Here is a 12,812-nt window from a genome sequence, read left to right on the forward strand (position 1 = left end):
TGGTCATGAAGGGGGTAAAACTATCAAGTGGTTAAGACAGAGGACAATTTGGACAGAAGGATGAGATGGGAGGTGTTGCCATGACAACCAGACATTTCCTCTCATCTCTTGATCTGTACCAGGACAATGACACCTATAATCTGATTGGCTGCTCTGTAGATAATAACATTAATAATTCAGTACTTAGATCTAATTATTTTTTTTAGCTCATATTAGAGAAATGTGGGAAACCAACAACAAACATCTGCATGTCTCCTCTCTATCATCACTATGCTCCCTGTACACCGGAAACTCTCTTCTCACTTCCGCTCCATGCGTTCCACTGCTTCTTGGTCGCCATAGTAACGCCCAACATATGCGTCTTCCATAGAGCCGATTATACCAGTGCAAAGATTAGAGACACCGCTAGGTGGCGCACGTCTACCACGTGAAGGAGGAAGTGTCGTCAGTGTAGTGAAGAGCGGCGGCCATTTTGTTGAAGCCTGGAAATGATGTTAGGAGACGAAAACATTTCTGTGGATAGGTGTGTTTGGAGAGTGTGTGTCCAGTGAGGAGGAGGTAATAATGTCTTCTTATTATGAGAGAAGGGGGTCCCAGCACTCTGTGTGGACTGGATGGGGGGATCATGTCACCTCCACTTATCATCATCTTCCTGCTGTCCTCTGATGTGTAGTGTAGGTCAGGGTGCTGTAGAGATCCATATATTATATAGGAATAGGTCTGTGATGTTTATATGCACACATAGACTTCCCCTCCCCCGCTCTGTTCAGCTGCTACCAATGACCTGTGTGCACTGGAGTTGTAATCTTTACAAAGTTATAGACTTCTGTCTGATTGGCCCAGCGCTGTCACATGATCAGAGTCACATGATTCTTCATATGTGGAAGTACCAGGCATCTCCTTCCGCTCTCCGCACTGAACAGATCAGGGAAGATACTGAATAAAATGATGGAAGGATTTATTTGCTTGTCAGTGATCATCAGTGTAAGGCAGCCCAGCGGGGTGAATGAAGGAAACTGACCCGCTTCCCCCATCTATACATTCATTGTATTCCCCAGAATACACTGATCAGCATTGCAGGATGTAGCCGGCAGCACTGATCTATTGGGCAAAATCTGACCGGCGTTTGTATGACTGGTAGATTGACTTTTCTACAACCACAGTGTCCGTACATGGATCGAAATTGAACCAACTATATTATGATCCATCTATGGCCAGCTTAATACAGGGAGTCATCACTTCCGGGGTTCAGGTTTTCTTTAAGCCCTATTATCTGACAATTTATATTTTGTTGTTGCTCCTCCAGTTAAAAGAGAAGTATGTTTTGTTTTTTTCCAGAATTATACTTACCTAGATGGATACAGCCGATCACTTGGTTCTTACAGCTCCCTGAGCAAAGAGCTGGTGACTATCAGTCACCAACTGTGGAGGGGGTGGGAGCGTCCGGCTCATATCACTGGGCTGTGAAGGGGGTGAGAGTGGCCGGCTCAGATCATTGGGCTGTGGAGGGGGCGGGAGGGGCCGGCTCAGATCATTGGGCTGTGGAGGGGGCGAGAGAGGCCGCCTCAGATCATTGGGCTGTGGAGGGGGCGAGAGAGGCCGCCTCAGATCATTGGGCTGTGGAGGGGGCGGGAGGGGCCGGCTCAGATCACTGGGCTGTGGAGGGGGCGGGAGGGGCCGGCTCAGATCACTGGGCTGTGGAGGGGGCGGGAGGGGCCGGCTCAGATCACTGGGCTGTGGAGGGGGCGGGAGGGGCCGGCTCAGATCACTGGGCTGTGGAGGGGGCGGGAGCGACCGGCTCAGATCAGTGGGCTGTGGAGGGGCGGCTCATATCACTGGGCTGTGGAGGAGGCGGGAGAGGCCGGCTCAGTTTATTGGGCTGTGGAGGGGGCAGGAGCGGCCGGCTCATATGACTGGGCTGTGGAGGGGTTGGGAGAGGCCGGCTCAGATCACTGGGCTGTGGAGGGGGCGGGAGCGACCGGCTCAGATCAGTGGGCTGTGGAGGGGCCGGCTCATATCACTGGGCTGTGGAGGAGGCGGGAGCAGCCGGCTCAGATCACTGGGCTGTGGAGGGGTTGGGAGAGGCCGGCTCATATCAATGGGCTGTGGAGGGGGCGGGAGCGGCCGGCTCAGATCACTGGGCTGTGGAGGTGGCGGGAGAGGCCTTGTCATTGGATGTAATTGACAGCAGCGCGAGCCAATGGCTGCGCCATTGCAACTCCTTTAACTTTTTTTTTTTTTTTGACAGTGTGAGGTTTATAAACCATCTGCGTACAGCAGAGACATACAGAAAAGTGGATCTGTAGATGGACCTCATGATGGAGGATTGGCCGCCCCTCACATCACCGGGTAAGAGGAGACTTTAATTTCTTGTAAAGGAGAGAAGAGTATCCTCACATCCTCTAGAAAGAAGTAGAAACAATCAGGAGAACTAACAAAGAGTGGTGCAGACTTTATGCCTGCACCACTCTTTTAAACTGAGAAAATGGAGCAGATCTTGTTTCTACTAAATATAAGGGCCACAAGCCCCTTTGGTAATTAGCAACCATCATCTTTGACAGACACGGCACAGAGAGCAGTGCAGTTAGAGTTGCCTGCTCCGATCCCTGTACAGTTCCCCCATGTACAGCTGAGTGCACCCTGCAGACCCCTTGCAAGTTTCTTTCTCAGTCCTTAAGAAGGGACCGGGGTGATGCTGCAAGCTATCCCCGGCCAGCTCTAAGCCTGAGAACTGAATGATCACATGACTGCTGACTGCTCAGTTCTCTGTCAGCTCTGAGTGGAGAATGGTGACTGTCAGTTACCGCGCTCAGGGCTTACTGGAGCACCAGGCTGGAGTGGGGACAGGAGCAGCTGGCTTCAGCCCTCAGCCAAGCCCTGAGATTCAGAGCTAGATGTCAAATAGGCAGCTGGGTGAATCCCAAGAATATGGTTGGGATCCTTCCAGAACCTGGAGCAGCTCTGTAATGTTACCTGACAATAGACTTTACACACTATTCACACTTGTGGGACTTGTCATATGACTTTGGACATCAGAGTCGCATGGTAAGTCGTACCTCATGTTTTCCAAGCTCAATATTCAACACATTTAAGAAACTGGCTTTTCAGTAATGTTGAGTGCTGGAAACCGTGGATGATCAGAGTGAAGAAAGTTACATCAGCACACCAAGGATTCCTTGAAAGGGTCCAAAGCAGGGGTAGGCAACCTTTGAGAAATGGAGATCTACCTGGACAACATTGAAGAGATCAAAGATCACCGTGATCCAGCGCCCCCTTTTTAAAAAAAAAAAAAAATTACCTGGCAAGCCCCCAATAAAAAGTATAGACAGCAATAAAAACCTAAAAAAATCTACTAAAACTAATGTCACTGTAAAAATATAAACTTAGCCTACCTTTAAAGTTAGCTTCAGTGAAAAACTCGGAATTCACTTTCATTCACATTTTTTCATGCCTGGGGAGTAATTGGTCACCCCCCACAAATCTGATGCCAGCATTCATCATGGAAGAATAACATCTGGTACTGCAGGCTTGACTGGCTATCTGCTCCAATTTCTGGCCAGTGCAAGTAGTTTGTAGGACAGTGTAGAGAGGTCAGTAATATGTAGGGCAGTGTACAGAGGTCAGTAATATGTAGGGCAGTTTACAGAGGTCAGTAATATGTAGGTCAATGTACAGAGGTCAGTAATATGTAGGGCAGTTTACAGAGAGATCAGTAATATGTAGGGCAGCGTACAGAGGTCAGTAATCTGTAGGGCAGTGTACAGAGGTTAGTAATCTGTAGGGCAGTGTAGAGAGGTCAGTAATCTGTAGGGCAGCGTACAGAGGTCAGTAATCTGTAGGGCAGTGTACAGAGGTTAGTTATCTGTAGGGCAGTGTAGAGAGGTCAGTAATCTGTAGGGCAGTGTAGAGAGGTCAGTAATCTGTAGGGCAGTGTACAGAGGTCAGTCATAGGTAGGGCAGTGTACAGAGGTCAGTAATATGTAGGGCAGTGTACAGAGGTCAGTAATCTGTAGGGCAGTGTACAGAGGTCAGTCATAGGTAGGGCAGTGTACAGAGGTCAGTAGTAGGTAGGGCAGTGTACAGAGGTCAGTAGTATGTAGGGCAGTGTACAGAGGTCAGTAGTATGTAGGGCACTGTACAGAGATCAGTAGTATGTAGGGCAGTGTACAGGGGTCGTTAGGATACAGGGCGGCGTACAGAGGTCGTTAGGATGTAGGGCGGAGTACAGAGGTCAGTAGGATGTATGGTACAGGGAGGTCAGGAGGGCAAGGTATAGGGGGGTCAGGGGGCACAGTACTGGGGGGGTCAGGAGAGTATGGTACTGGGAGATATGGAGGGCACAGTACAGGGGAATCGGGAGGGCTGAGGTCTTAAGAGGGCATGGCACTGGGGTGTCAGGAGGTTATGGTATTGGGGGGCATCAGGAGGGCTGGGGTGTCAGGAGGGATCAGGAGCGCTAGGGTGTCAGGAGGGTATGGTATTGGGGAGATCAGTAGGGCTGGGGTGTCAGGAGGGCATGGTACTGGGGAGATCAGGAGGGCTGGGGTCTCAGGAGTGTATGGTATTGGGCGGGATCAGGAGGGCATGGTATTGGGCGGCAACAGGAGGTTATGATTTTCAGGGGATCAGGAGGGCTGGGGTGTCAGGAGGGTATTGTATTTAGGGGGATCAAGAGGGTTGGGCGTGTCAGTCAGGAGAGTATGGTTTTGGGGGGTGTCAGGAGGGTATGGTATTGGGGGGGGGGGGGGGGGGAATCAGATGGGCTGGGGGTGTCAGAAGGGTATGGTATTGGGGGGATCAGGAGGGCTGGGGTGTCAGGAGGGTATGGTATTTGGGGGATTACGAGGGTTGGGGGTGTCAGGAGAGTATGGTATTGGGGGGGTGTCAGGAGGGTATGGTATTGGGGGGAGGGGGGAAATCAGATGGGCTGGGGGTGTCAGAAGGGTATGGTATTGGAGGGATCAGGAGGGCTGGGGTGTCAGGAGGGTATGGTATTGGGGGGGGATCAGGAGGGCTAGGGTGTCAGGATGGTGTGGTATTGGGGGGGGGGGGGGGGTCAGGAGGGCTTTGAGAGTCAGGTGGGCTTGAAGAGCAGAGAAGTTCTTAATGCAGAGTGGCGCAGGGAACGATTCCTGATTCCTCCCAGCAATCCTCTCTCACCATCCCACATGGTATCCAATCCGTGCATCGGGGAGAAGGGCCGGTGGCGAGGGACGTGCAACAGCACTACGAAGCGCTCGGGCATGTTCGGAGAAGAGCCTGGACCCGCCCAAGCTATCCCGGAGGCTTGCCCCGCAGCCGCACGTATGCAAGGGTGGGGACTGCCTCTGCAGCCTGGATTGTGTGAGCGTGCGCATGCACCGCTCTAGAGCAAGAAACGGGTTGCAACTGCGGGATGTCTTCATGATCTACTTGTCGGTGGTTGACAGGTAGCCCGCGATCAAAGCTTTTTTTCATGGTCACATGATAAATATACAGCAATGCCACGCAAGGCACCTTTATCAGGCAAGTGATAACCATTCATATACAGTCACCGGCCACTTTATTAGATACACCTTGCTGGTACCGGGTTGGACCCCCTTTTGCCTTCAGAACTGCCTTTATTCTTCGTGGCATAGATTCCATAAGCTGTTGGAAACATTCCTCAGAGATTTTGGTCCATATTGACATGATAGTATCACACAGTTGCTGCAGATTTGTCGGCTACACATCCATGATGCGAATCCCCCGTTCCACCACGTCCCAAAGGTTCCCTATTGAATTGAGATCTGGTGACTGTGGAGGTCATTGGAGTCCTGAGACCTCATTGTCATGTTCAAGAATCCAGTGGTGAGATGATTTGAGCTTTGTGACATGGTGCATTATCCTGCTGGAAGGAGCCATCAGAAGATGAGTACACTGTAGTCATAAAGGGATGGACATGGTCAGCAACAATACTCAGGCAGGCCGTGGTGTTTAAATGATGCTCAATTGGTACTAAGGGGCCCAAAGTGTGCAGAGAAAATATCCCCCACACCATTACACCACCACCAGCCTGAACCATTGATACAAGGCAGGATGGATCCATGCTTTCATGTTGTTTACGCAAAATTCTGACCCTACCATATGAATGTCGGAGCTGGAATCGAGACTCATCAGACCAGGCAACATTTTTCCAATCTTCTATTGTCAAATTTTGGTGAGCCTGTGTGAATTCCTCAGTTTCCTGTACTTAACTGACAGGAATGGCACCCGGTGAAAATCCCAGTAGAGATCAGCAGTTTTTGAAATACTCAGAGCAGCCCATCTGGCACCAACAACCATGCCACGTTCAAAGTCACTTAAATCCACTTTCTTCCCCATTCTGGTGCTCGGTTTGAATTTCAGCAGTTGCTGCCATGTGATTGGCTGATTATTAATTTGTGTTACCAAGCAATTGAACAGGTGTACCTAATAAAGTGACCAGTGAGTGTATGTGCGAATTAAAGTTGCATCAACTTCAAAGTAGTTCATGCACTACTTTGGTCCGACTTTCATACAACTTGAGGGCCATAAACTTTAATGTTAACCGTCAAAAGCTGCATGAAAGTCCTACATGAATGTTTTATGTGCAACAGTGGGTCTGAGTCGTGCAACTTTGGAGTTGTGCGAGTTTGATTGGTGCCTTAGCTAGCTGTCTGCTTATTCTGGGTCAGAGGAGAGCAAAAGTAACTCAGAAGAGAAGTATGGGCAATAAAGCTTTGGCCATTATTGTTTTTTGAAATAGAAAGTGGCATGGGTGGCACAGATATAGAGCAGATGATCTATCCATCTAGGTCTCTCTGCTTTGTTATTATGGCACATGCCACTTGCACCAGTTTCTACCCTATTTTTATTTGGCACAGCAAGCTTATTTATTCCCCCAATGTATTCAGTCAGTGTGTGCGTTTCCTACAGATGGATCCAGTAACAGAAATCCCCCAGAGAGATGTCCCCGTCCTCTGTATTCCCGGGACTCCACACAGGAACATCAGGAGATCCCTCAGGAGGATCACACCTTCCCCCAGGACGATCAGGTAGTTTGTATTTTCATTTCAATGAATATACTATAGTATTTATATAAGGCATAATGGATCATTGTAATATCTTTATTATTTTGTAATTTGAAGAGTGAAGATTTAATAGTTAAAGTGGAAGTTAAAGAGGAAGAAGAGCCATATGTTTGGGATGATGATCCATGTAAAGAGGAGGAAATCTCTCCAGAGATCAGCACAGGTGAGTAATAAACACTAAATCCAGAGAAGAGTCCCAGATTCTCCTTGTTCAGTCACTACAACAATCTCTTCTTCTCCCCCCTCCTCTGTCAGTAGACAGTAATGGGGAGACTGACTCATGAAAAACTCAACCAGGACAGGGGCTTTTGGAGGAGGCTGCAGGGTAGCCCCACACCTACTGACTATGATCCCTGCCATTCAAGGGAGCTACAAGAATTCAGGAGGATGTCCTGTTATATAATGTAAAAGGACAATATCACATTTACCAGTCAAGGAAGCCATGACGGTTTCTGCTAATTTGAACATCAGTAAGCAGATGTATGTGAAAAGAAAGCTGGCTGTTGTATGTAGAGGTGCACATCTTCACTGGTCTCACAATTTGATTCAAATGTGATTATCCTGGCTATAATTTGATTTGATTCCGCGATGCATCACGATTACTGCGCATTGTTAAAAACTTTTTATCCAGAAATTCAAGCAGTCAGAAAAACTCAATTCATTTTTCTCCAGTGGCAGAGGGATAGATGGGATGGGATAGAGGGGTGGTGGGATCAGGCAGATGGATGGTGGGATCAAAGGCAGATGGATGGTGGGATCAGAGTGATAGAGGGGATCAGGCAGACGAATGGAGGGATCAGAGGGATAGATGGGATCAGGCAGATGGATGGTGGAATCAGAGGCAGAGGTGTGGGATCAGGCAGACGGGTGGTGGGATCAGGCAGACGGGTGGTGGGATCAGGCAGAAGGATGGTGAGATCAGGGGCAGAGGGATAGATGGGATCAGGCAGAGGGATCAGTCAGACGGATGGTGGGATCAGGCAGAGGGGTAGAGGCAGACGGATGGTGGGATCAGGCAGACGGGTGGTGGGATCAGGCAGACGGGTGGTGGGATCAGGCAGAGGGATGGTGGGATCAGGCAGAGGGATAGATGGGATCAGGCAGAGGGATAGATGGGATCAGGCAGAGGGATAGATGGGATCAGGCAGAGGGATAGATGGGATCAGGCAGAGGGATAGATGGGATCAGGCAGAGGGATGGTGGGATCAGAGGCAGAGGGGTCTTGGGATCAGGCAGATTAGTGGTGGGATCAGGCAGATGGATAGTGGGATGAGGCAGACGGATGGTGGGATCAGGCAGAGGGATGGTGGGATCAGAGGCAGAGGGATCAGGCAGATTAGTGGTGGGATCAGGCAGACGGATGGTGGGATCAGAGGTGGTGGGATTGGGCAGACACCGGATGGTGGGATCAGAGGCAGAGGGATGGGGGGATCAGGAAGATGCATGGGGGGATCAGAGGTGGTGGGATCAGGCAGAGGGATGGTTTGGATCAGGCAGATGGATGGTGGGATCAGAGGCAGAGGGATCAGGCAAACGGATGGTGGGATCAGAGGCAGAGGGATCAGGCAGAGGGATAGTGGGATCAGGCAGACGGATGGTGGAATCAGGCAGAGGGGTGATGGTAGTGGAGGGATGGGATCAGTGACACTGGCACTCAGGGTACAGGCAAACACACTGCTGCTGGGAGGACAGGATTGATGGAATCCACAGCTGACAAACAGCCCTGTGAAGTACTGTACTGGCTCCATGCTGGGAGTTCAGCTCTTCCCTGTTGCACATTCCAGCACACTAGAAGTTAACACACTTTGGGAGGTGTGAACGAGGAAGATGGAGCTGAACTTTCAGCACGGGGCCAGTACGAGTTGTAAGCAGAGTACACCCATAAGTACTCTTACACGTGTTAAACTGTGTCTTATTGAATTCCGTGTTATAGTACATTAAGTGCCCCACTGTACATACCTTTTGAAAAATATGTAGCTACATACTGCATTTCAGACTGTCTCTCCGCTGTCATGTGAATTAGACTGCCTGGCTCGCCGCTTGCTGCTCTCCTCTCGGCTGACGTCAGCAGTGGATTCTCAGAGTGGAGGGCCAGGCAATCTGAGTCACATGAGAGCGGAGGGACAGTCTAAAATGCGGTATGTAGCTACATGTTTTTAAAAGGCATGTACAGTGGTGCGCTTAATGAACTATACCACGGGATTCAATAAGACACAGTTTAAAACTTGTAAGTGGAGTACGATGGGAGCGCTCTCCCCGGAGGGGCGGGGCAAGTCGGGATGACGTAACCCGCCAATCGATTATGCCGGTTGTAGCATTGATGCCTCATCGTGGACACCCGAATCGCGATGCATCGATGCTATGATTATATTCAACACCCCCAATTGTATGGAGGATCCCCGAACAGAAGACTTCTTTCTTTATTCTTTTTCCTATCCTTACCTTTTCTATTGTTCTTTTCATTCTTGCCAGTCTTGGCTTCATGCTCTAGCAGCTCTTCTGTCCTTTTCTTAACAGAGCTGCTCACGTTTACAGCTGGGGGGTTTGAGATTCTTATGTGGGATTGTTTTATTGTATGATAACGGGAAATACTTAAGAAGCTATACGCACTGGCTTAAGGCTTTTCTCCTTTGCAGGCCTCCTTATAGTGATTACACATTGGTGAGGTGTTGACCTCCAGATCTTTATGACTTGTTGCTTTTATTCAGTTTTTAAGAGCAGCTGTCTAGACAGCTATTTCCAAATGTTAATAAAGTTTGTGCTATATGGAGATCGAGTATACACCTGTGGCCTTATGAAGGACTTAACCTAACTAGCAAGATCTTCTATGGTTTCCCCTTTTGGTATATTTGTTCCTCTCACCTCCACTTTTATGTATCATTTTTGTTTTATGCACAGAGCATGCAAGGATTGTTTGCTGCTCTGGAAAGTGATCACTTACTTTTTGTTCTTTTCAAAAAATAATAATAAAAAACGATTGAAACAGAAATAAAAGCTGGCTAATGAGATTTGGACAGCCCTGGGTCTTCTTGAATACTGTTGCTGGACAGTCTGGGATCCCTGATTAATCAAAGCATTGTCTAGGTGGGAATTCCCAATCACCTATGGCTTGTGCCTGTTGCCTAATTTGACTAAAGCCTTGTAAACAAGATCGGATTTTCAGACGACCGTTTGTCCGATTTTTGTTGCATGCTAGTCTCATGTCGAAAGTGAAGAGGTTACTCACCCTATCAAAATTCTTGTACGACAGAATACAACTTCAGAAGTGATGTAATGTGTTGACTAGTTTTGTATGTGTTCTTTCATTTCTGAGCATGTGGAGTCTTGCTCTTACGATTTTTTTTTGTACAGGACAGGAACAGAGACAGGAACAGGCTTGACTGCTGTGGATGCAGGTACCCTGAGCAGCAGCAGGCAGGTGCAGGACAGCAGGCAGGAGCAGGGTCAGACTACCCAGGTCACAACAGCGGATCAATCAGGCAGAAGCAGCAGGCAAAGAATGGTCAAAGTTCGGGCAGGGTCGGTAACAGGAGGTCAGGCAAACGGACAGACAGAGCAGGGTCAAAGGCAAGCCAAGGGTCAGGACTGGAGACAGCAGCGAGGTCAGGAAGCCGGGTAAGTACTGGATCAGATGCGGGTTCAGGATCAGGTTACAGGATGAGCTGCAGATCAAACAGCAAGGATGCATTCAGAAGAGGCCCCTTTTAAAGATCACTGGGCACCAAAGCAGCGTCACTGTGCGCGCGTGCACGATCTCCGCTACATGCACATGCGCATTGGCACAAGTCTGTTCACCGCTGGATGCCTGTGAGCTGGAACACATCTCAATGGACCAGTGCGCCTGTGATCAGTTACAGCTCTTTGCGCAGCGTGTTCATGACAGATGGGAGAATTGGGTCAGGTTTTTTATTTAGTTAAAAATAACTAAAAAAATGTACTTATTCATGGCCAGCGTTAGGCTCTCCCTCTTACATCATGTCATTGAGACGTGACCAGTCTCCCCCCACACACACTCTCTGGGGTCTCTTATACATCTCAGTACAGGGGGCTTCACTCTCATCTTTATTCACAGACCCCGGAGACACTCAGAGAAATGTCAAAGCTGAGGAAGAGGAGCATATGAAAATTGAAGAGGATGATAATCCTCCAGAGATCAGCACAGGTGAGTAATAAACACTAAATCCAGAGAAGAGTCCCAGATTCTCCTTGTTCAGTCACTACAACAATCTCTTCTTCTCCCCCCTCCTCTGTCAGTAGACAGTAATGGGGAGACAGTATGTGCCCAGTGGGGGAGTCAGGAGACATCAGCCTCTATTAGACTCCGGCTCTCCTCCTCACATCATGTCATTGTGTGTTACCAGCCAAGAGACGTGACCAGTCTCCCCCACACACACTCTCTGGGGTCTCTCATACATCTCAGTACAGGGGGCTTCACTCTCATCTTTATTCACAGACCCCGAAGACACCAGAGAGACTCAGAGAGATGTCAAAGCTGAGGAGGAGGATGAAGGACATGTGATGATTAAAGAAGAAGCGGTTCCTATAGAGATCAGCACAGGTGAGCAATAAACTCAAAATGAAGAAACATTTAATAAAATAATAGCATTCATTGAGGGGTAAAGCAGAGTATGTTATACAGTGAGTGAAAAAAGTATTTGATCCCCTGCTGATTTTGTACGTTTACCCATTGATAAAGAAATGATCAGTCTATACTTTTAATGGGAGGTTTATTTTAACAGTCAGGATATCCTGACTGGACGTCATATGATCGCAGCGGTCGATGGTGCGGCATGTCAGTCTGACACACTGCTACACCGATCTCGGTAAAGAGCCTCCAACGGATGCAGTCTTTACCACGTGATCAGCTGTGTCCAATCACGGTTGATCACGATGTAAAGAGGAAGAGCTGTTGATCGGTTTTTCTTCACTCGCGTCTGACAGACACGAGTAGAGGAGAGCAGATCGGTGGCTCTCCTACCAGGGGGGTTTTGCACTGATTGTTTATCAGCGCAGCTCCCCCTCAGATGCCCACACTGGACCACCAGAGAAGCCGCCAGGACCACCAGAGAGGCACATAACATGTGGCCGCCCAGGTACATCCCCCATGGCTATCCACATGTGCCAACTTATGCCCAACATATGCCAATCAGTGCCCACAAATGGGCACTGACTGGCACTGTTATAGAACTAATAAAATCAGTGATGTCCAGCAATGCCACCCACCAATGTAATCAGTGCCACGTATCAGTGTCCCTCAGTGTCACCTATCAGTGCCCATCTGTGCCACCCATAAGTACCCATCAATGCCTCCTATGAGTGCCCATCAGTGCTGCATACCAGTGCCACCTATCAGTGCCCATCAGTGCCGCCTATCAGAGCCCATCATCAGTGCCACCTCATCGGTGCCACCTTATCAGTGCCCGTCAGTGCAGCCATATCAGTGCCCGTCATTGAAGAAGAAAACGTACCTATTTACAAAAAATTTTAAGAGAAACAATTTTCGGTCAGTGATGCCCATTATGGGCACTGATTGGCATTCATTGTGGGCACTGATTGGCATCCCTGTTGGTCTAGGGTGGCATACCTCGTGGTGACATCCCTGGTGGTCCTAGTGGCATCCCTGGTGGGCATCCTCGGGGGGGCTGCGCTTTCACTTTGTTCTGACTGCATCTGCATCCAAGGCTTTTTTATTTTACAGGTATTAGCAATTAAATTTGATATAGTTCTTACTGATCCATATTA

General features: G+C 48.9%; 1 protein-coding gene across 1 annotated transcript in view; it reads left to right on the forward strand.

Annotated features, from left to right (window-relative positions):
- Window positions 1-413: 413 nt before the first annotated feature.
- The window catches only part of LOC141106542 (uncharacterized), a 55,726-nt gene continuing 43,327 nt past the window's right edge, over window positions 414-12,812 (forward strand). The window contains 6 exon segments of the mRNA XM_073597398.1: window positions 414-558; window positions 2,249-2,349; window positions 6,916-7,034; window positions 7,128-7,233; window positions 11,143-11,232; window positions 11,524-11,628. Coding sequence (XP_073453499.1) covers window positions 2,307-2,349; window positions 6,916-7,034; window positions 7,128-7,233; window positions 11,143-11,232; window positions 11,524-11,628 — 463 coding nt within the window. The 5' untranslated portion in view covers window positions 414-558; window positions 2,249-2,306.

The sequence above is a fragment of the Aquarana catesbeiana genome, linkage group LG08 (genome assembly GCF_042186555.1).
Source record: "Aquarana catesbeiana isolate 2022-GZ linkage group LG08, ASM4218655v1, whole genome shotgun sequence".
NCBI lineage: Eukaryota > Metazoa > Chordata > Amphibia > Anura > Ranidae > Aquarana > Aquarana catesbeiana.